A 23282-nucleotide genomic window follows, 5' to 3' on the forward strand; every position below is an offset into this window, starting at 1 on the left:
TACGGTACCGATGGTACAGTACTGGTATGGTACGGAACAGGTCCGCTTCAATAGCTGTACCGGTGCGGTAACCTCGGTCCTGGTTCAGTACGGTAATGTAATGGGTTAGGAATGGAACGGAGCGGGTCGGTGACCTACAGGTCTACTCTGTTTGCGTTACCACAGGAAGCAGTATACAGGGATGCCCACCTGTTATAAGCTTCTGGCAAAACAACAGTCTATACGAATACAAGACTGAGGGAAGCCTGCTTGTTATAGCCCTAACAGCCTTCATAATGGTGCCGCAAGCAGTCACGAAGACGGCAACGAGATCCTGTGGGAGAGACTGCAAGCAGCCTCAGCCGAAGTGCGTATCTCGGTCAACGTAGAGCTGCTGAGCCAAGCAGCTGTGCTCATGTTTCTGTGAAAAAAGACAGAAAAACAAACGAGAAAAACATTTTCTCACAGAAAACACTAATACAACAATTACAGTCCAGAAAAGAATAATATCGTTTACAAAAACGGAACTCTAATTTTACCTTCAGCCGGAGCTAAGCAAGATGAGCCGCCGGCTTCACAAGGGGCACAAGGACACTGCGGGACATAAAAAAACAACAGGCTGTGTGCATAAATTACGTGCAAGTCGTAAACTAATACAACGTCAGTAATTATTGCATTAATTAGTGTAATACACAAATAGCTAGTATTAAATGCAGATAAAAGCAACACGTGAAAGGAAAAATGATGCTGTGATCTGTGCGTGCAGTCCTTACATGCCCTTGGGGATGGGCATGACTGCGTCATAGGCACTGTGTGCAGCTTTGTTATATCTATTCAGGTATGGGGTCTTTACGAGGTAAACACCCATAAGGTAATCATTATATTTCGTACTTGAAAGGGAATCACCTACAGTATATCTTGGGGAAATTAACCTTTTCCATGGTGAACATAATCATACAAGAGACTTCTTTTATTGTAAAAAAAATAATGCTCTTCATGAACCAGATGCACATTTCAAATTTGAAAATAAAACTTTATTGTCACAATATATACAATAGGATAAATGTTTATGCACAAAGCACTATTACAGTACCATTTAAAGGTGGTAATCAAATTAGTTTTTCACTGTACATTATGCTTATAGTGGTACAGTCCATTTTGTTTAATGGTTTTTGCTGCACATAGTTGTGTCAATATACTTATACAGGATGATAATGCAAAAATGTTTCTTTGTAATAAAAAAAATACAATGTATTCATATGCCATATAATCTGTCCTGTATCCTGTAAAATACAAAATATGTTACTTTATTAAATAACCTAGCACTTTTTTTGTGGGAAAATATTGTAAGCCACATTAAAAATTAATTGCAATCTGTTAAAGAAAATACAGTTCTGGCCCTTTTAAAATGCACTGCTTACATTTCAACTACAGTGCTATGTAAGGAACTTGTGTCATATAGTTGTAAAATAACTATTTGAAAACTAATCTTTACACATATTAGCATGTTACAGTATTTGCGTATAGTCAGTTATAAAAAAAACACACTATTATTCTTGAGGCATAACACTTAGCACCAATTTTTGTCGAACATCCCTGTCTTTGTGTTGTTATGAGGTACAGTTATTTCACAAGCAAAATCAGAAAGCCTGTCAGTATTTTTACAGTGTTCCACATCGTGAATGTAGATGAACTGCCATTGAAATGTCTACTTTAGTTGAGTAAGCAGTTTTGCAGTGTACTTGTATTCCTATTCACATATCATTTAAAAGGTACTGCATATTACATTTTATGAATAATAACATATATTTAATGAATCAGTGTGCAACCTTTTTTATAATTGGTATCAAATGTCATATTATGGCATTTATATGTTCTCATTATCAGGAAATGCTGTTTCAAATTCTGACAACATATTCACCCTGTGGCGCACTTTAATAAAACTGACCTGTGAGTTTTGAACCCATTTATCATACAGAATTGGTTTTAAATGTGACTTTCAGCTATCTTAATATTATATGCAAATTACAAAAAATACATTTTCGTTGTATAAACCAAGAGCCTTGAGGGTGGGAATATCTGTTCCAAAGCAAGCACTATTTTGTACTATTTTGTGCCCAGCTCTAGTCTGTGAAAATATTCTAGATTAACTGCAACCTGATTCTGTTTTGCTTGACATTTTGACAAACAAAATTGTGTCAAATTAGTATTCTGCAAATTAGGTGTTGAATCTTCTTCTGTATTGTATAGCAATGTCTAGGTTTCCATTAATGCTTATCCTTGTTTGAAATTAAAGGTCCCCTTTTACAGAATACCAAAGGGAATGGGTACTTTAAAATAATCTTGTCATAGGAAGTGCTTGTTTCACCAGCTACTGTAACACTGTATTATAGTTAACTAATGCTTTGTAGTCAATGAACAATACTTAGTTAATGTCATTTTAAAGGCTATCTTCCTAACCTCAACTTTTTTGTCAGAAAAAATGAATTTGCTAATCCTGTGTGTGGTGCATGCTGTAATAACAAAAACTAATAGTAATAATAAAATTGTAATAAATGTGAAAAAAAATCTCGACCCGTTAATTATAATCCTCAACTTAAAAAAAAAAATGCAACCACATAATGCTACCTCTGGTAGTAAATCTGCAGTTTTGCAGCTAAAATCTACTTTTTTTTGGCAATGGCAGAAAATGTCTCAATAGTGAAAGGAAGAATTGATAAATCCTCCCTGTTTTTCACATGTATAGTTCTGATGACTTAGTGCATACAGTAAGCAGTAACAATAACTGCTTGACAGGTTCTTGTGAACATCAGTAGACAATGCAAGCTGATGACCAATCATCTGCATCCTGTCTTTACAAGTTTCCGACTGATCCAGTTCCCTTTTCTTGCACTGAACAAACAGGGCAACATCTGTCTTTCACTCTGAAGGGCTTCCAACACTCTGCTGGAGGACAGGTTTCAACAAAACAAGTAATCTGTCCATTCTAAAAGAAAAAAACAAAACATGATGGCATTAATGTATGTCAGCTGCGGTGGAGAATAGCAATGCTTATTAAAAAAAAAGCACACAGCTTTGCCTACCTCACAGTGACAGCTGGTGCATACTTCCTTTGCCCATCGTTCACCTTCTTTTCTGTGGATTCCACTTCCATCCATGCAGACATCCTTTTTAAGCCGAGTCTCCAGCTTGTTTATCTGTTCAGGTTAAGTAATATTCAAGTTACTATGCCATATATAGTACACTGGACTGGGGTTGGACAAAAAATGAAAACTCTAACAGTCATGCACGTCTATGTAAAGGAATGTCTTTCACATGACTGATAAATTGATTCTGCAATTACTATTCCTGATTCCCTTTTGCTTTCCAGTTTTATTTTGTTATTTAGTTCTTAAAAATGGTTGGATCATAGGCTCTCAGGGTTTTTCACACTTTTCTTACGTAACAAAACAAATACAAAATATGGGAAAATGGCACTGGAATTCCAGGTACAACGAGACTCATTTATTTGTTATGTTTGTCCTCATTACTTTCTATTGTTGTTCTCCTTACTGTACAGTCATTCAAAGTTTGATAGAATTGTGTTTTGAAACAAAACATTTTTTTTTTCTTCAGTTGTAAATATAATTTATGCCTACTATGCTTTACTGTAAAATACATGTTTAGAGAACAGATGTCTTCTCTGTTCTCAATATTTATTATAAGACTGACTCCATGTTTGTGTTTCTATGGGCATTCTGAGGTTTTGTAATGGTCTGTATACAGCCACATTGAACATCCCCAATAGACCAGTGTTTTAACTTTCGTGGTCAGCAAATTATCTGCAGCCATTTAAAGGTCCCATTTGTACCCTTAAAGCAGTGACTGTGCTGGCAAACACATCAGAAATGTGCTGCCTCCACAATCTGATATTGGAGGTTGGACCTACTCAAAATGTAGAACATGCTGCTCTCTGGAGTAGCTAAACTGAACATGTATACTCTTCTTCCTGTTCTTATTGTTATTATAATTATTGCTGAGTAGCCAGCATCAATCAATATGTATAATGTTATCATTTATATGGCCTGGATATTAATCAATCTATTTATTATGCTTGACTAATTTCATTCTAACCACACTTTGAATGATTTATGCCTGAATGGTATTTCCGTAGATATAATTGTAATAAGTAAACCCTAGTGTTATAGTTCATTAATAAAAACACAAGATAAAGGGTGCAAAATAAAAACAATTTAAAACATATTTACGAGGTGTTGTGAGTTAAAAAAAAAAAAAAAAAAAAAAAAAAGATTATGTAAGAAGACGGTACCTTCTTTAGGGAAAGATAGAAGAACTAACTAAATCTCCTGGGGTCGATTTGTGAGAATGCCCTGATGTCTACACCATTTATTTTGTTCCTGCAATCAATTTCAATAAGGAAACATTTCCTCAGGCTAGTTATTTTTCATCAGTACAGTCAAGGGCATTATTTGTAATCACTGGCTTTTTTAAAATTCAGTTTTGCAGTATATACATGCTGTTTTTTCAATTTTTATATCATCCTCTCTTTTTTGCGGTGTTACATGTTTTTTTTTTTTTTCATTTCCCCATTAATCTCCTCCAGGTCCAGATTTCCCCACTTGCCTCAAAGTTTCTTTTAAAATGTATGCTCTATTACTTTAGTGGCCAGAAGCTGTTTTACACTGTAGTATTCTGGCTTTCACTGAAAACTATCTATCTACCTGCAAGCCTCTACAGGAGGCTGACCGTGAATCCCTGATTGGCTGAGGAGCGGGCCCTGAGTAGCGGGCTGCACCAGGCTGAGGGTCTAGAGGGCCACAACTTCGCTGAGCTTCATTGCTAGCTCCAACATCTGCACCTGCTGCTGAAGTTGCAGGGCTAGAAATAGAACCGTTGAGCTGTTGGTCATGCCACGAGGTGGGGCATCTTTCCCGGGACTGCCCCACCATGGATTGCGATTTCGCCTAGTCGGTTTGGCCTGCCCAATGAGTGCAAGCGCTCCAGGTTTTGTACTTCCTGTGACCGTGGAAGGCACACAAACCCGAGCCTACCTTAACCCAGGGTGTAGTCAGTCACTGATTCAAGAAGGGTTGCTCTCACCGGTTAAAGAAGGGTTGCTCTCACCGGTTAAAGGGACAGGTTGCTGTGGCCTGCATCCATGGGTACGTCCATACCAGGTGAGTATTACAATTGGAGCCTGTACAGCCAAGGTACGAGTAGGATTGTGCCCTCGTGTGTTGTAACCTGTAGTTCTGGGATGGGACTGGGAGCAGTTTAGTGCACTGTTAGTCCCTTCCCCAGCCCCTCCTGACCAATTGGCTCAGGAAGAGGAAACAACTGGAGATATTTTCCCATTCCGTGACCTGGCATGGTTTTGTCATAAATTTAAACCCAAAGCAGGAACGCTGGGCCGCTAAGAACGAGGTTCAACAGTGGAGGCAGTCCTGCAACTGAGGGCAGTCAGTGAGGGTTCTGGGGCGGATGCAGATGAGCCAGCAGCGATAGCTGGTCCGACTGAGTCTGCTCGGGACCAGAGCGACCCAGAGCTTGAAGCCATGGGGCCAATTTTTTAATTTGAGACTCGAGCAAGCACGCAACAACGCTCTGGGACGACTCCTAGACCAAGCTGTTGTAATCAATGGTTGAGTGGTCGATCCCAGAAGCGCTGCAGCATACCGCCATTTGACAGGGAAGTAATTTACTGATTTCATCTAGTTACATGCCCTGTGGGTTACAGTACTTTACATCTTTGCTAGTAAATTCTGATTTAAGGTTAAGATCGGTCAGATGTTAATGGTGGTGCTAAACATTTAAACTGAAAACATTCTTAGAAAGCTATGTAAATAGGGACATTGGAGAAATTGGGTAAATATGAATAACATTATTATATCATGGTTAGAGTAAGTGCACTATTGTATGGGGCTAGCTATTGTAAGCATGTGTTGTTATAAATTGGGATAATATTGTAGAGTATGAGTGCATGCTAAATACAGTATGTTTATTCTCTTTAAGTTACTATCATTTTCAAACCTACCTGTTTTCTTAAAGAAGATATTGTCCTCTGCATTTCAGTCATAAAGCTGCTGAAATCCTGAGCGAAGTCTAATTGATTTCCCTCTGAATAATCAGTGAAATTATTGGTTGTTTCCATTACTTCCTTAAATCTGAAACTAACAATTGAACAACAACCATATTAAAGAAAACGCATGTTACTGGAACATAAAAGTAATGTTTAAACGTTCATAAAATGCTATTCGGTAAACCCTGCCTAGATATCAATATGTGCACATATAAACAGAGATCTTCAAATTATGTAAAAGTGGGATTAAAGTGCCCATTAATCTGTTCTAAAATATTCATCTATCAATCTTTATTATTATATAGCGCCTTTCATAGTGGCCCACCATCACAAAGCGCTTTACAAGATACAGTAAAGAATAATGCATAATACATTAAGTACAGTAAATAAAAATAAAAAAAAGTTAGAAGTAGCAAAGACACAACAGCTAATAACATATATCAGGCTTAAAGAGCATGGAAAGCAAAAGAGAACACTGTATTGTGTTTTTGAAGAATCAGTTAGCAAAACAAAGTATCTGTTAATGTACTGTACAATCTGGGTTACACTTAAGAATAACGGTTGCCATTTCCTATGAATTCCAGTGCATTAGCTGCTATACCTGTGGTGTTCCACTTAAATTCATTATGAATGTGTGGCCATTACTTTAAAGCGTTATCCAACTGTTTTCCCATTACACCTGGGTAGTAATAAATTCCCAAGTAGTTGAAATCGGGTACAGTAATTTTGTCGTGTACAGATAGGAAGCAAAAATATTTTGGCAAATTGTCATACAATTCTGTGATGTTGAGGCCCCTGTCTGACTTGACTTAAAATGACTCAACATTTTCAGTTTTACAATGCTGTAAATACCTTTTTTGTTTTTTATTTTTTCGGACATCTCCCTGTTGTTTCTCTAGAGGATAGCTGTGGTCTGCAGAGCGTTTGTTGTGGAAGTGTTGGGACAGTGCACTGAACTGTCCCCGGGATCTACAATCTGAGAACAAATACAAGAATCAGAAAAAGTGGTACAAGAGCATGATAACCTAGTCAACAAGCACCTCTTCTAAACAACGTAATTCAAATACGGCTTGTTAAAAGGGCAACAAATGATTTAAAACCCATTTTCTTACCTCCAATTAGCATGGCAGCAGTCTTAAAAAGCCATTTGTTATTTACAGACCTTTTTTGTTTTCCAGAAGTTATTTTAGCTTTAACACTTGTGAAGTGATATATAGATCGGTCTCACACACTGAGTTTCTGCCTCAAGCAAAAAAATCTACACCCACGCACTTGTTTCTCGCCAATTGTCTAAGGAACATGAGAGAGACTGTATGGTATCTTCCCTGACCACCTCAATCCCTGTATGTCAATCCAGTTGAGCATGTCTGCCTACCTCTCTGCACCAATTGTATGAAATAGTAATGACTGAATGGATTTATATCTCTCAAGACTCTTTACAACGCCTTGTGCAGCGATGGCCAAAAGTTTTGCTTTACCTTTTAGGATTAAGACATACCGTAATATATTTAAAAAAAAACAAAAAAAAACAACTATATAAACATAATTTTGATATTTTATTTAACACCATGTAATCAAAGATTTTCTCTTATTTACAAATATTAGTTTTTTTAAATTGTTGGCATAGCTTTTTTTATAACTGTTAATATAATACCTAATTAAAAGTCTCCTGCTGTTTGTTTTTAATATAATTGCAAGAAAATCTTAAATGTTGAGCAGACTTCATCTTGGTATTCAAAACCTCTCTTATAATGTGGCAGCGTTTGTATTCTGGCTCACATCAATGCACTATCCTTGTTGGGGTCAAGACTGATAACATGTGGAGGAAGTAAACAGAATTGGCCTGCCACTTTCCATACTTATGCAGCACAGACAAGCACATTTGTACTACAGAGTGGTATTTAGAAGACACCATAAGGTACAGTGAGTGAATATACTAATATAAATGCTGTAGTCAACTTTGTTGCATATCATCTTATGTTTATTTACTGGCCCTCAAATAAAAAATATTTAAGACATATACATGTGGATAAGCCACCAAATTACTTAAAAAGCAAACTTGAACAAATTGGTAGGTGGTATCACATGGTGAAAATGATAAACATATGTTTTGTGTTCTGAGTAAATATAGTTCTACGAATGGTTTGTAGAGCCATATGTGGATAGTGAGATAAGGGGTAGAGAATGGCCTTTTTAAAATTTGTAATTTGCATGTTCATTTTTGCTGACTTTTCAACAGTACTGAAAGTACAGTGCATGTCCTCGTCAAAACACAAGTCAGCATAATGATCAAAAAGTGCAGCCTTAGTTGATTACATTGTGCAAAAGTTAAGGCCAGTTCAAACTGGCAAATTAAGAACTGCATTTCATTGCCAAAATTAATAACTCAGGTTTTTGCTGCTCAAAAATCAATGAGGATGATATGATACTTTTTGACTTGCTGACATAATGTGTTAACTTTAAAGTAATATAACTGAAGCATAGGGCATACCTGCCGTTAACATTACCAAAGGAATTTGTTCATTAAAAAAAAAAAAAAAAAAAAAACAGCTGCCAATTTACGTATAAAACACAGGGGCAGACATTAGTTTAATAACACATAATGAACATCAGCAGTGAAAAGAACTAAACGTTGTTGACTACAAATATAAAGTCAACCTCTGGTTAATTAACTGTGGCTGAGCTTAAAATTGACATCTCCTAATGAATACTATTTCATTTTTGATAGTATCATACACACATGTAAATTGTAGGAATGCAGAAAAATAATGATTGTGTCTGGCTGTAACCAACCTGCCTCAGTGCCTGCCCTGAACAGCTTTTCTGTGTACATTTTGGTGCTGCTGGTTGAGCACAGAGAAAGTGTTGTGAAGGAATATAATTGAAAAGGCCCGAATGGTCAGCTTAGAACATTAAAAATCAGACAAACAAAAGTGAAATACTTGTACAGTGAAAATGGAAATAATTGAAACACGTGGAGAATCCACAGGAAACATTTAAACACAATGCTGAAAAACAAAGAAAAGAGATCAGACGTAAAAAGAAAATTAGTAACAAACATGAGCCACAGACAGGGTTGTGAATTTTGAGCTCTTGGGTGGGTACAAATATTAAATAAACTACTATTATAAAAAGCATTAGTTATACTGTACTAGACGGTAACTCATGTTGTCTGTGTTGTGCTCTCTTGTGAAATTAAGCTAAGTTATTTTCTTTTCAATGCAATGTAAACGTTGTAAAATATATAAGGAAATCAATACAAAAGAGGGGGAATATTTAATTTGTATTGCTATTTATCAAGGTTGCATGTACATTCAAAACAGCCAACTCAGGTGACCCTTCCTTCATTTGCTTTATGTCTAGCTGAGTTACAGTGAACATGGGATAACACAAGTTTAACATTGTTTCACATCATCCACGCTCCAAAAGCACTTAATAGTTCAGTGAAATTTGTGATTCATTAACTTACCATCGCAGCAATCCTGCCACATTCTCAGATCAATCCTGCTGATCTCCTCACAGGACACATATCCTTGAGGGTAATCTGCTTTTAAGAAGACATCGGACTGGACTTGTTGGATATTATCCCCATTGTCACACAGGACACGAGCTAAGGAGGCCTGTTTAAGCTGTGTGAGCTGAGCCTGGGTAAACACTCCTGGGTTTTCATACCATAGCCTAGAAAATGCAGAAAGAACAAGTCCATGCATATGGTTTAACTTTGATTGGATAACAGCATGTCAATCACGCTTCTTCTACATATACAGACAAGATTTCCTTCAAATCAACATTCTTATCAAGACATTCTCTCCATTCAATTAAGACATACCTAAATTGATCAATATTTCTTTGCACGTGAATTTGTTCAATTTTATTTTGTAGCTGCTGCTTCATATGTGTAATTCTTAGCTTTTCTCTGCATCATTTTTAAAATGTTTTGCAACATTTCAAACTCAACCTCTCTAAATCTGACCTCCTTTTCTTTCCCTCCTCCTCCCCCTCCTCTGATCTCTCTATCTCTGTTCCTCTGGAATCTACCACACTCTCTCCCTCTTCCTCAGCTAAGAACCTTGGAGTCACCCTGGACCCCTGCCTCTCTTATTCCCAGCACATCTCTACTCTGGCACGCACTTGCCGATTCTTCCTGAGCAACATCCGAAGAATCCGACCCTTCCTCACCAACTATGCTACCCAGCTCCTGGTCCAGGGCCTGGTACTCTCCCGCCTAGACTACTGCAACTCCCTCCTGGCTGGCCTCCCTGCGTCCGCCACCCGTCCGCTCCAGCTCATCCAGAACTCTGCTGCCCGCCTGGTGTTCTCTCTGCCTCGCTTCGCCCACGCTACTCCACTACTCCGCTCGCTCCACTGGCTCCCGATCACCGCTCGCATCCAGTTCAAGACTCTTGTACTAGCCTACAGATGCCTTGACCAGTCTGCACCCAGCTACCTCCAGACCCTCATCTCTCCCTACACCCCCACTCGACCTCTCCGCTCCGCCTGCACTAGAAGACTAGCTCTACCACCGCTACGCTCCCCTGCCTCCAAAGCCCGCTCCTTCTCCACCCTTGCTCCGCAGTGGTGGAATGACCTTCCTACAGATGTCAGGACTGCCCAGTCCCTGACCACATTCCAGCGCCTCCTTAAGACTCACCTCTTCAAAGAGCACCTGTAGAACTCCTCTGTTTGTATCCTGGGACACTATCACCCTTCATGTAAATGTGCTTTATTTTGCTCTTATCAGCCCCTATTTTACTGCATTTAATCCTGTACTTCAGAATACTGTAATCTGCCAAGTTTTTAACCTGTAGTACTTTGTATTTAATCACATCCTGATGTAACTATCACTATTTAATCATATCCTGATGTAACTATCACTATTATCTGCTGTATTATTGAATTGTGGTTTGTCAAACTTGTACTTTACTTGAACAAAAGTTATTGTATTTCTTGCTCTTATTGTATTACTTGTATTGTAACGCTTGAAATGTTTTTGCTTACGATTGTAAGTCGCCCCGGATAAGGGCATCTGCTAAGAAATAAATAATAATAAAATAATAACAGACAACAGGTGGTAGATGTAGATTAATATACCAACAGTAGGTGAACAAATTATTATTATTATTATTTGTTTATTTAGCAGACACCTTTATCCAAGGCAACTTACAGAGACTAAGGTGTTTGAACTATGCATCAGCTGCAGAGTCACTTACAACTACGTCTCACCCGAAAGACGGAGCACAAGGAGGTTAAGTGACTTGCATCCAGTTGCTTTGGGTTTGCAGTTCAGCTTACAGGGGAGTTTTGCTGTGGCTAGTTTACATCTGGAAGCTAGTTTTCTTTGACTAGTTCAAATTTTAATATGCCAGTCAGCAGGGAAGCAAACCAACACAGGTTTACTTAACTAGAATTGAATACATATACTACTGAACTTACCGATCATGTGTAAACACACAGGAAGTGACTCCTCTTTACTGAAAATCTTGATCTCTAGCAAAAGTTAAATAGTTTGTACAGCTTCTACAGCCTGGTGTGGGTTCTTAGAATTTGTTCTTCAGTACGGGTAAATACTGTTAAACCTTTTCTAGATGAAACAGTTATATTTAGTAAACTTGCTTGGCTACAGTTCTATAGATCTTTGCTTTGGTGCAGATTGTCATGGTTAGCCAATAATATCACACCGCATCAGAAGTTAGTTGGTCAAGCGAACAGGATTATGCACAAAGGACTAACAATGAAAACCTTTGGATAACTTGGTGTAGAATTAAATTAGCAGGAACTTACAATGTTGCTAAAAAGCAGTGTCATTAGACACAGGCAGCATTTCTACAAAATAAAATTATTGGAACTAGTGTTTTGTTGTTTTATCTACATAAGTTGTAAATCACCACCACCCCCCCCCCCTGCAATTGGTAATGAGTATAGTATTTATAACACTATTATGGCTCTAATTTTATTGGAAGATATTGTTACCTGTCTCCATTCCTGAGTCGCTGAAACTGTGTAACAAACAGACACATGAGGGCTGGCCCCACTCTAGTTCCAGGAATAAGATCCTCCACCATCATTGCAGGCCAAAGGTCAATATTCAAGGGTGTACCATACAACCTAAACATTTTAAACACAGATTTGGGAGAAAAAGGCACACTGTTGATAGAAGTCATTCAAGTGTATACTGAAAATATTCATCAAAGCACAAAATAAAAATGTGAAGTGTGCTTATTACTTTAAGATAATATCAAATAGCAAAAAATAAATAAATAAATAAATAAATAAATCCAACAAAGGATGAAGGGGAAACATTTACTTTCATATATTCTAGGGTATATTTGACAAGGGCACCTACAGGTATAATACAATTATCCTTTTTTTCTCTTCTTAAAATACCATAGTATATTTACATTTGGAAGATGAAAGCTATGTCCTTGAACCCCTTTAACTAGGTAACAACTAGGCATCTAGCCAAAGAGCATAGTTATTCATTCCAACACCCTGTGCTTTATCATCATGAATAGTTTGCTATGATGTTAATCAAGCACTTTAGCTAGAATATGCCATTAATCACCTATATACAAAGTTCAACATTTAAACAAAATAAACCGCCTTATAATGTTTACAAACACATTTGTCCTGACTTGATAACACTCTGTTAAGTCAGTGATGATGGGAATAATGATGGTTTACATTTATTCAGAACTTTTTTTCTTCATAAAGTAAATACTATTATATTTGTAACACTGACTAAACAAAAACCACTTGAGATATTTTCTCAGTGCAGCATTCAGAATTGAGTGATTAATGTCCAAAAGATAAAGATCAATCAAATTATTTATTAATCCCATTATTTCAAAATGTATTATATTAAAACTAGGGGTTTTAATCTTGGCATTTCCTATTGATTGATTAATCATCCAATCTATTAAATAGATTAATCACACCTGTTTGCTGGTGATATGAAATTGTATTGAAAGACAATTACAAGTAATACAAAGTATTAACATAATGCTATTGTAGCAGGTCGATCGGTTAAAGGAAACCCTTTCCAGACAGATGTTTGTGAAACCAATCCAGGTCACGTTTATTCTTGTGTCTCCCGGATATACAAGAACTTGATTATGCATTTTACGATTATACAAAGGAATAGGAACTGTTATCTTTGCAAATTTGAAGTTGCCAAAGTAACGCTCTGACAACATGCTTGCACAACTACCATAACTGCTCAACTGTCCCTGCAAGCACTGCGGCACATAATATCAAGCTACAGCAGCTCAATTATAAATCAGTAATACAACTACAACACAAACTATGTTTTAATGATTACATTTTCAATTTCACTTTTAGAGTATATGAGCTGTGTCGTGTCTGGAGGAGTTGCTGCCTGGTGAGACTGGGGTTGCGGCCTGTGAGCTGTTGCACACGTAATCTGGGCTGCCATCTGTGTGCTGCGACCAACACCTGGGTTAGCTGTTGTGAGTTTTTTTCTTTCCCCTTTTTTCCCCCCTCCTTTCTTGGATGTATTGCTATTAAATAAGCTACTGAAGCAACATTCACCATTGCGTGAAATTAACAGCACTGTTTTTCAAAAATGGAACTGTTATGATCTCCGTGGCAACATTTGTTGTTGTAAATTTCTGAACTGTGTAAGAATTGTTTTTGTAAATTCTGGCACTTTATTGTATTATTCTTTTTTCCCCCCAAACTAAATCAGTAAACAGAACATTTTAACATAAACCGCTTTCCTTCTTTGCACCTGCACTTTACCTGCATGGTTAAGTACTGTCAATTATCATCTTACTCAACAGAAATCAACTTACTTGCGACTAAGATGATACGATAAGCTTGTAGTAGCCACGAAAGTAGTGCAACGATGAGCACATGTTGCAAGTAGCATTTTTTTCTTCATTCTGAGATATTGTGAAATATTGGGTATACCTTCTGTTAAGTACCCTTCACCATTCCGATAGACAAGATTAATCAATAAATAATTCTTACTCAATCAAAGCTCACAGGTGTTATTAATCAATGAGTCATTAATTCACTAAAACCCATAATTAAACAGATACTTTATATCTGACTTGGAAATACAAACTGGATTACTGTCAAATCAAACAATTCATCCCCTCATAAGTGTATTAAGAATAACATGTTTAATTAACATGCAAAGCTCTTTTGATATCATTTTGTCAATAGTACTGGTAGTGTCTATAAGTTCAACATAGCAGTTAAGCGGTTAATGGTAGTCATTTCATAATTTTGTTTTACTGTTTTCCCTGTTTCTTTTTTCACTTGACTTACCAAAATACCTGTAACTAATCATGTAGGGCCAGGTGATCAAAAACATTTAGTTCAAATATGTCACTTACCTTTTAAGCTTTTCTCTAATTTCTGGGTTTTTAATCTCATTCTTTAGGTCTTCAAAGTCCTGAACAGAGGTTAGGTTACAGAAAACCCTGTAGTCCTTGTATGGAGGGATCCCATGATCACGGCCTCTCTGGATATTCATGGCTGCCAAGTCCAGAGCCACCGAGTGGGCCATGGAAAACAGTCTCTCTGTCAACTCCATGTTCAGAAGTTGAGAAGGAACCCGCATTTTACCAGCTACTCCAAAGAGACCTCGCAGGAGTGGGTCTATGCCACCTTCCTGGACAATCCTAAAGGGTGAGAAGAAGGCCTTGTGGAGAGGAATGTGACCCTGTGGAATTTCCCCAAATGTCTCATTCAAACGGTACAGAATTGGGTTTATCAGAGTGTGTCCAAACCTGAAAGCAGCAGTAGCAAAAGCATTGAGTATGCCCCCATTTACATTTGGGTCATAGCCCTTGTATTCCCCTATAATCTTCATACCCACGTCCCCCAAGATTTTGGGTAACCAGTGCTGGTAGGTGATGTGCTGCATTTGAGCACCTACTATTTTTCTGGTTTCATGATATACTGTATCCCCGTCCCAATGGGGATTCAGTTTTAGCAGCTCTCGCGCAATACGGTTGTGCTCCCTGAACCACAGAGTGTGCATGGCAGTCAGCCCCAGCTGCTCATTGGCTCGGTGGTCCCCAGCAAGGAAGCATGGGATAGGGCTTTCATTCTCATCCCTCATACACTCAGTGGGTGGTCCTATGGCAAAGGGCAGCAGATGTTTTCCAGAGCCTGACACTTCCGTGCCTTGCTTTAAAAGGCCATGCTGGTTGGAGAAGTCACGTAGCTCTTCAGACTCACGCACACTGCTTCCATACACATTGGAAGCATCAATATATGAGGTAAGATGGTTAATCTGTTCTCTGGCATACACAGAGTTCATAAGAACTGAGGTCATTCCACTGCCACAGACTGGGCTGGAGCGGACAAAGAACATACACCTGGCATTCCGAACACGCGGGTCATTTTCAGGGATCATGATGGGAAAACAGGGGGGGTCATTAGAACACGCAGAGCTGCAGGGCTGTCCGTCAGAAAACCGTGACATGCTTAGAGCAGCAACAGTCTGGTCCAGATCATGATCCAAGAACTGACCCCACTGCATCAGCATATGTGTAAAGCGGTCGTCAGCAGTTATGGCCTCAGTGCCGACCATGGCTGTGGAGACCAGACGTGGCATTGGTAGATGATGGCCATTGTACATGCTGTTTTGGCTGACCCCTCTGGGAAGGCTGAAACCATTCTCATAGACAGGCTTAAGGATTCTCTCAAAAGCTGTCAGAGAAGAACCCCACATGGGATGTTGAAGGTTGTTACAGGTGCCATCGTGGGTTCTGTACTTTTGATGGAAACAGATGTCTGAGCAATTTGGGAAGCGTCGGTGAGCAGTGCAGCCTGACAGATTGGCGATGAGGTCAAGATAGTGTGGGGAAACCAGGTCATTGTACCGGAATTCTAAGAAGACAATAAGATAAATACTAATTAGGTAATAATGAGTTATTTCTCTGTGTTCCTTTAGACATGTCTGATTCACTTTCTAGATCAGTTAAGTACTTACTGTTTCGTCAAGGTTGAGGCTGATGGGCTGGATTCTTGGAATTCCACACTATAACTCAGCCAGTGCTTATTTGATTATATTGTATCGTCATGCTTCTATAAACATACCTGTGCCATTGAGGTCTACAGTTAGCCCTTGTTTCACATGTTCTTGGATCAGAAAGAGGGTTTGTTCAAAAATCTCTCCTGCCCTTGCTGTCTCAATGGTGAAAGGGTCTCGGGGGTAGCGGAATAGGGCCAGCAGGTCATTGGGAGTACGAGGACGCCTGTGGAGTTTTAAAAAATACATTTTTACAATCACGTTTTTAAACACAAACTGTTGTCCTACATAAACATCTGAGAGTGAGAACATGTTATTACAATGAAATGTTAATGAATTCAAAATGCATTTATAGGAACCCTCTAACCAAATGATTTGTTTGTTTCAGACCTAATATAGAGATAAATAAATAAAACATGTTCAATAAAGTGAGGCACAGATGGCTCTAGTTTAGATGTCATCATAATGTACAATCTGACTGCATCTGTTACCATTATAAAATGAAATCCTGATGGATTAAAACCTGATCCTCCACTCTAGTGAAAATAACTTATTATTATTATTATTTATTTCTTAGCAGACGCCCTTATCCAGGGCGACTTACAATTGTTACAAGATATCACATTATTTTTACATACAATTACCCATTTATACAGCTGGGTTTTTACTGGAACAATCTAGGTAAAGTACCTTGCTCAAGGGTACAGCAGCAGTGTCCCCCAGCTGGGATTGAACCCACGACCCTCCGGTCAAGTGTCCAGAGCCCTAACCACTACTCCACACTGCTGCCCATAACTGCACTATTATCAGTTATAAGCTCACAGCATTATATACTACAAATTAGTGCTGGGACAAATATCTGAATATTCGAACAAATATTTTTGTATTCGGATACAAAAATCAGATGTTTGTATTCGCTAGAAATGATTAAAAAAAACCTTGCATTTATTTAACACCTCACCAGAAGTTGCGCGACGGTTTAAAAAGAAAATGGCAAATGAGAAAGAGCTCCATGTGATATGTGAGATTTAATATATTAAAAAAAAAACAAAAAAAACACAGGATCAACACAGCAGCCTCTATTTAAAAGTTTTAGACAGCAAAAAGTAAACAAATCAGATTGTGCTTGTGCAAGCATAGTGATCTCTATGGAAGGCCACCTGGTTCAAAAACACATTATGCTGCTTTACAGCGAGTCAGAATCTCATGGGACAGAAAAAAGGCAAGCACGTAATTCTGAAATGCCTCACTTAAACAGTGCCCAACTTGCTGGAAATGGTGTGTAGTGATTTTTATATAGATTGTATATATTATATATTTTTTGTTGCGACTTTGTTATGTGGAATGTAATAAACGAGAACTAATAACAGTGTTTTTTTTTCCCCCTTTGTCTTACAATGTCATTTCCACATTTGTTTTATTTGAAGTATTTAAAGTTAAATTTCAGTTTTCGTTTACTTGTTCAGCTACAGAAAGGCACAAGTAAACCTCATGAAAATGTGTCGATGGCCACTGTTTACTGTGAAGAAACGGCAATGGCAAGCAATGAAAAAAAGTAAATAAAATGCAGTGTCAACTTTATGAACTATTTATTTTGGGAATAAAAAAAACAACATTAAACTTGAACTGCTATTTGGCATCCATTTGTAGTTAATTTACTGGGGTAAAGTAAGGCCTACATAATGTATTCTTTACTCAAGGGATATTTTTCTACTTTAACATGTTACATATTGTAAGGTCTTGCTGTAAAATAAAGGCACACACACAGGGGCCACGCCCCCTGGACCTGCTGCTATGCTGTCTCTGCGTGCATTCTGAGCAATATAATGGCTTTATTTACTTTCTGAAAACGAACGAATATCCGAACGAATATTTAAATTATCAGCGAATATCCGAATGTGAAAATTCCATGTCCCAGCACTACTACAATTAGGAGTTTTTGTGAACAAAAACACAGCATCTCCTGTAACATAACAGCAGATTGACTGGTTTATAAACTTTAAGTAATAGGGACATGTAAAAAAGATCTGCATCACTGATATGTCCAGAGGTTAACCAGAATATGACAGTTAACATGTTAATTTCTACTGGACACCTCCTGTAATGGAACTTAAGTTAAGACATGACCTGAATATAGGCACCATATTAGGTCAGAGGTCAATTTCATAGTCACCAACACATTAAGCATGCAGTGTTTATAAAGTCACTACCTAAATTGTTTTCCGACAACGTGGCATGGCTAGATTTGTACAAAAACTGACACTAAAGGGGTCGAAACCCACGATCAACGAGCAAGGGAATCACAGAATACATGTGTACCAGATATAAAGCCAATATCTCCCAATATGGCATCACCTGACCCCAATATGGCATCCATCTTAGGTCTCAGGTCAAAGTTGTGCTGTCATTTGATTTTGCCTGAGGAGTTTCCAGAACACTGAAAGGTTGCCAGCTTAAATGGTTCATTAAATATTAGTAGAAGGATGAGGAAGCGGCAGTGGATTTGCACTCATATATGCTCCCCTTACAGGGATATATTCTCTTCTGTCTAGAAAAGTGGAATTGGAAAATTAGCCTTGCAGCACTGTAAACTGCACATTCTGCAATATAATAATTTAAAGATGATGCTTATTTCATTGTGTCAGTACCTCCCCTTTAGAGCTTTTAAAATCCCCACTTCTATGAAAGAACCCAACATACAGTTCATAATGTATAAAAAGCCTAAGCATTGCCCTATACATTCAGTCATCATCTGAGTCATACACCGCAGACCTTTTCTATTCCTTCAAACAAACAATGACAGAATGCCCCCAGAACATTCTGAATGTGGCTTATTTGATAGCTGAGTAACTGTTTAAAAGGTGTCAAAAACAAGTTAGTTTGATATTACATTTATTGATTTTTTTTTTTAACATTTTCCAGCAATGAGTATATTTTTCTAGATCACTGGCATATTTTGTCATACCAGTAAAAGTGTATTCCTACAAACACTGATCATGAATATAATATTATGTAAGAGATGCACAACGATAAGTGTTGAATCAGTAAAAATAATTCACCGTTTCGAGTATCATCAGACACAAGAAACTGGATTATTTCCTTACCGATTAAACACTTTGATTTGTTTATGCCACTTAAAACATGTCTTCCTAATTGATACTTGTTCCACAACGAGAATCAATTGATTGTTAATTTCATAATTCGATTTGTTTTTTGCTCTTTTGTTATGTATGCTTAGTTCAAACAGTTAAAATATTGATCTCTCATATTATCCTAAGTACCTCAGAGTTTGAGTTTGAAATCCCACTTAAAAAAGTGTTGCAAGTGAAGACAGTAGTGAGATCTATGTTTTAGCTGTAGAACATGAAAGTGGCATTAGAAAAATAAAAAAAGCAACCTGAAAGGAACGTGAACCAGCAATGGAGAGTAAAGTTATTGATGGTTTTGCCACACCTAAAACAGATGAAGACCTAAATAGCATTGCCAGTGATCATTTTTCGAGAAGTAACTTGGCTATAAGCTTGTTTGAAAAATGGTTAAACCAAAAAAAAAAGAAAAAGCCGAGTTCAAATCTAACATCAGTGATGTTGAAATTGCTGTTGTTCCTGAACCTGTCCAGAAGATATGTGAAATTAAAATTAGATGGGGGGTGTTTATGTGGAAATGAATTTGTAATTATGAATTTTTTTTTACAGTATGTTAATGTATAATTGTATTACTTTTAGCAAACAATATGAAATGCTAAACTGAATCTGCAAGCCCTTTTCTAAGTGTTACGTTTGAAATGTGTAATACTATAATTAACTAATTGGTTTAAATGATTGTTGCATAATTAAATGGTATTCGCTTTTCTGTTGAATTGTTCTGACTGGGGTTTCGTTGACAACTCAACAGTTTTCTGTGGATTCGTTGCACAAACTGGATTCGTTAATGAACACTATATCTATCCCGCACCCCTTCTCTTGAAAGCCACATAGCCACTTATAGTTAGAAGATTTGTAGAATGAATCAATCAAAAGATCAAAGGGTGGCATCACAGAAATGTTTTAAATAAAGAAAAATATGAATTTTAATATAATAATGTGTAGGTCAGAGTACATTATCACACAATAATGTATCTGAGGGATATCTCTTGCCTTTAACTTCTTAATATTTCATCAACCTCTTGCTTGATCCAGTAATGGTTGTTTGTTTTTTTTGTTTGTTTTTTTTTTAATCAGAATTGTTGTTGTCTGAGTTACAGACCAAGAACCTTGATGCTTCTACCCGAGTGTTAAATGTACATTTAATGCATTATAGTCAGGGGAATAAAATTTGTATTCATTATAATCCTTTGCTGCCATAAACACAGTCCTCCCAGCTCATTAATAATTAACTGCAACCAGAATTACAGTATAATGAGTTATTATAAATGCTGATATGTAAACAGAACTTTCCAACTTGTGTTCATTAAAATAAAACATCACAAAACCCTCACACTTCAATTATCACCAGACACAAGGTGGTCATTACTATCCAGTCATGACCGCTCAATGTGTTCATTATGAAATAACCATACATAATCCAATTACTTATCATGTTATGAGTGCAGTAAAATTAAAACAAGAAACCAAGGTTTTAATTCTTACCTATCAAATAAATCTCTGCGGGTGGAATTGATTGCACTGTCAACCCTTTGAGTTGCATCATGAAATGATGGCTCAACAAAGCTATCACCCACACGCTTTCCCGCTCGAACTGAAAGTGAAAAAAATCATTTTTAATTTGGTTCATGTACTTGGTTTACACGAAGGTGAAATAAACAATATACCCTGCTAAATTGTTTTTATATTGTTACAATCTTGTTGCTTTCGTTACAAACATTCATTCAAAATATTTAACCCAAAAACTTTCTTTTAAATTAAATCTGGACTTTTTTTCTAACTTTTTATAACCTTCCTATGCACTATTAAAGTGTTACAGAACCCCCTACCGTGTTTACAAGAAGCACATTACTTTGCCTTTGCCGTATCCAGCATTTTGTTCTTCAGTATATTCCTGATTGTTTTGATATTTTCATGGGAGAAAGATATTTTTTTCTTCTAAACATCGTAATATATATCAAGTTCCTGTAACAATGCTGTTGCTGTGATTGAAATTAGAGGCATATTGTGGGAACAGAAAATCAACATTGTTGCAGGAGACAGCAGGATCTGGATACACTGAGAAACTTAGGAGAGTGTTTTTTCCCTGGTGAACGCTCCCGAGTAAATGTTGAGAAATGTGTTGACGAGATTAATTTTATGACCACTGATGTGGGATTAAAAACTTCAAAAGTAAAAATGTCAATATGTTTAAAAATATAACGCTGTTATACAGACAACAAGAGACACAGCATAGGTAACGTAATGCGTTTCTTGTACATTTTGCAGGGGGTTCTGCTGTTTGAGACATTTCAGACATTATGGGCAAATTCACACAAAAATTGTGTGCTAGAGTGATATATGGTATTATAAAACAAAAAAAATAATCTGTCTTCTGCAAATTGGGTATTTTGTTATTCATTTATTCAGCTGTATATACAGTAAAGGTGTCAGACATTCATACATTCTACAGCAGTCTTCCTTAATTAAATTCACAGTTGCACAATATTACTTACCTGTAACGCTTAGCACCATGCTAGTTGTTGACTGACCAATGGTATTCCGTGCCATACATTCATACCTCCCCCTGTCTGCTTGACCAATATCCCTAATAGTAAGGGTTCCTTCAGTGCTGATATAGAACTTTCCACTTTCTGTGATTTGAACACCATCCTGATAAAGAAATGCAATTCATAGTTTAGTGTAAAATTTCTCCCTTTAAAACTGGACATTTTCTAAAGAACATATTTCTATATTATGATACCTCATAATAGGTCATCTTAGGATTTCAAACTTGTCTCTTAGACTGCATTCATTAGCTTTGACCACTAGGCCACACTACACCCATTGCAATCCTCTGATCTATCCAACACTTACTACAAATCAGATAATAGCATAATGTTATAGAAAAAATTGAAAAAGTAATGACCTCCTACCACTAGCAAATTGTATTGATAAGCTTCCGATCGGATTGGTTGGTAATTAATTAAAAACAGTTTTTTTTTTTTTAATATAATTGTTAATAATGATGCCGTATGATTCAAATGATTACAATCTGCCTGCCGTTCACATCAATAATTGTTATAAAGGAGTAGGGTCCTAACTTTTGTCCAGGTAATAGCAGGCTGAGGTTCTCCTTGAGCACTACAGGGTATTTCCACATCCTGGCCCACTTCAGCCATAGCATCCTGAGGCTCATGGGTAAACAATGGCAGGGCTGCAATGCAAATTCAAATAATAATAACATTAAACATTATTATTATTATTATTATTATTATTATTATTATTATTATTATTATTATTATTACAAACTGTTTAATGTATTTATTTTTTGTACCAAAAGAGATGCTACACTATGTAAAATTTTGTACTGACTGGCAATTGCATAAAATTATCTCACTCCACACACTTGCAAGAGTGTTTTTTGCTTCTGTACATAAACAGTTGAACACAAACCTTACAATTTGCATTCACTTAAACAATGACTTGCGGGTGACGTTAGACCAGGAAATGCAGAGTCACAGTACTGTGAGTACATGCGCTGGTGCGCAGATGTAACACAAAGTAAATACATCAACAAAACAGCTATACAAAAACAAACAGCACAATGGCCAAACGAAAACAGACAAAACAAACACCGACCTACAACAAGTATTGTGCTGAGCTGTTTCAGCCTGAGTAGCAATTGTTATAAATTTTAGCTTTCTCTCTCCCGTTCTCTCTACACTGAACACCCCACCCTGAGTGCGAGATCTGTGACTTTATATACAGCTGTGTCGGGACTCTATTGCTAATTAATGATTCATGTGTACCCCGTCACATGCCGCTACTGTAGCTACATTGCCATCCCTGTGCATTCATGTAAGTTACTGAAGTAGGTAACCCAAATATGTTTTTAAATATTAAGAAAGATCTTTTATTTTAAATAAGCTGCCAAACTTGTCAGATGGCTGGTAATGTTTTTCATACTGTCATTATCTGCTTTAGGCAAATTATTTTAACTTTATTTATTATTAATATTGCCTGTATTAGAAATGTACTACTTCAAAAGTCACGAAAAGTCAATATTTGGCTAGTTTATCAATGCACCGTACAC

General features: G+C 37.1%; 1 protein-coding gene across 2 annotated transcripts in view; it reads right to left on the bottom strand.

Moving 5' to 3' along the window:
* Positions 1 to 991: 991 nt before the first annotated feature.
* Positions 992 to 23282, bottom strand: part of LOC117435611 (peroxidasin homolog) — a 125681-nt gene continuing 103390 nt past the window's right edge. For both annotated transcript variants that reach the window (XM_059016748.1, XM_059016755.1), the window contains 11 exons: positions 22291 to 22403; positions 21703 to 21859; positions 20693 to 20801; positions 16133 to 16290; positions 14419 to 15922; positions 12029 to 12163; positions 9528 to 9736; positions 6911 to 7034; positions 6014 to 6149; positions 3063 to 3176; positions 992 to 2965 (listed from right to left, as the gene is read on the bottom strand). In XM_059016748.1, coding sequence (XP_058872731.1) covers positions 2834 to 2965; positions 3063 to 3176; positions 6014 to 6149; positions 6911 to 7034; positions 9528 to 9736; positions 12029 to 12163; positions 14419 to 15922; positions 16133 to 16290; positions 20693 to 20801; positions 21703 to 21859; positions 22291 to 22403 — 2891 coding nt within the window. In that variant the 3' untranslated portion in view covers positions 992 to 2833. The remainder of the gene's footprint in view (positions 2966 to 3062; positions 3177 to 6013; positions 6150 to 6910; positions 7035 to 9527; positions 9737 to 12028; positions 12164 to 14418; positions 15923 to 16132; positions 16291 to 20692; positions 20802 to 21702; positions 21860 to 22290; positions 22404 to 23282) is intronic.

The sequence above is a fragment of the Acipenser ruthenus genome, chromosome 3 (genome assembly GCF_902713425.1).
Source record: "Acipenser ruthenus chromosome 3, fAciRut3.2 maternal haplotype, whole genome shotgun sequence".
NCBI lineage: Eukaryota > Metazoa > Chordata > Actinopteri > Acipenseriformes > Acipenseridae > Acipenser > Acipenser ruthenus.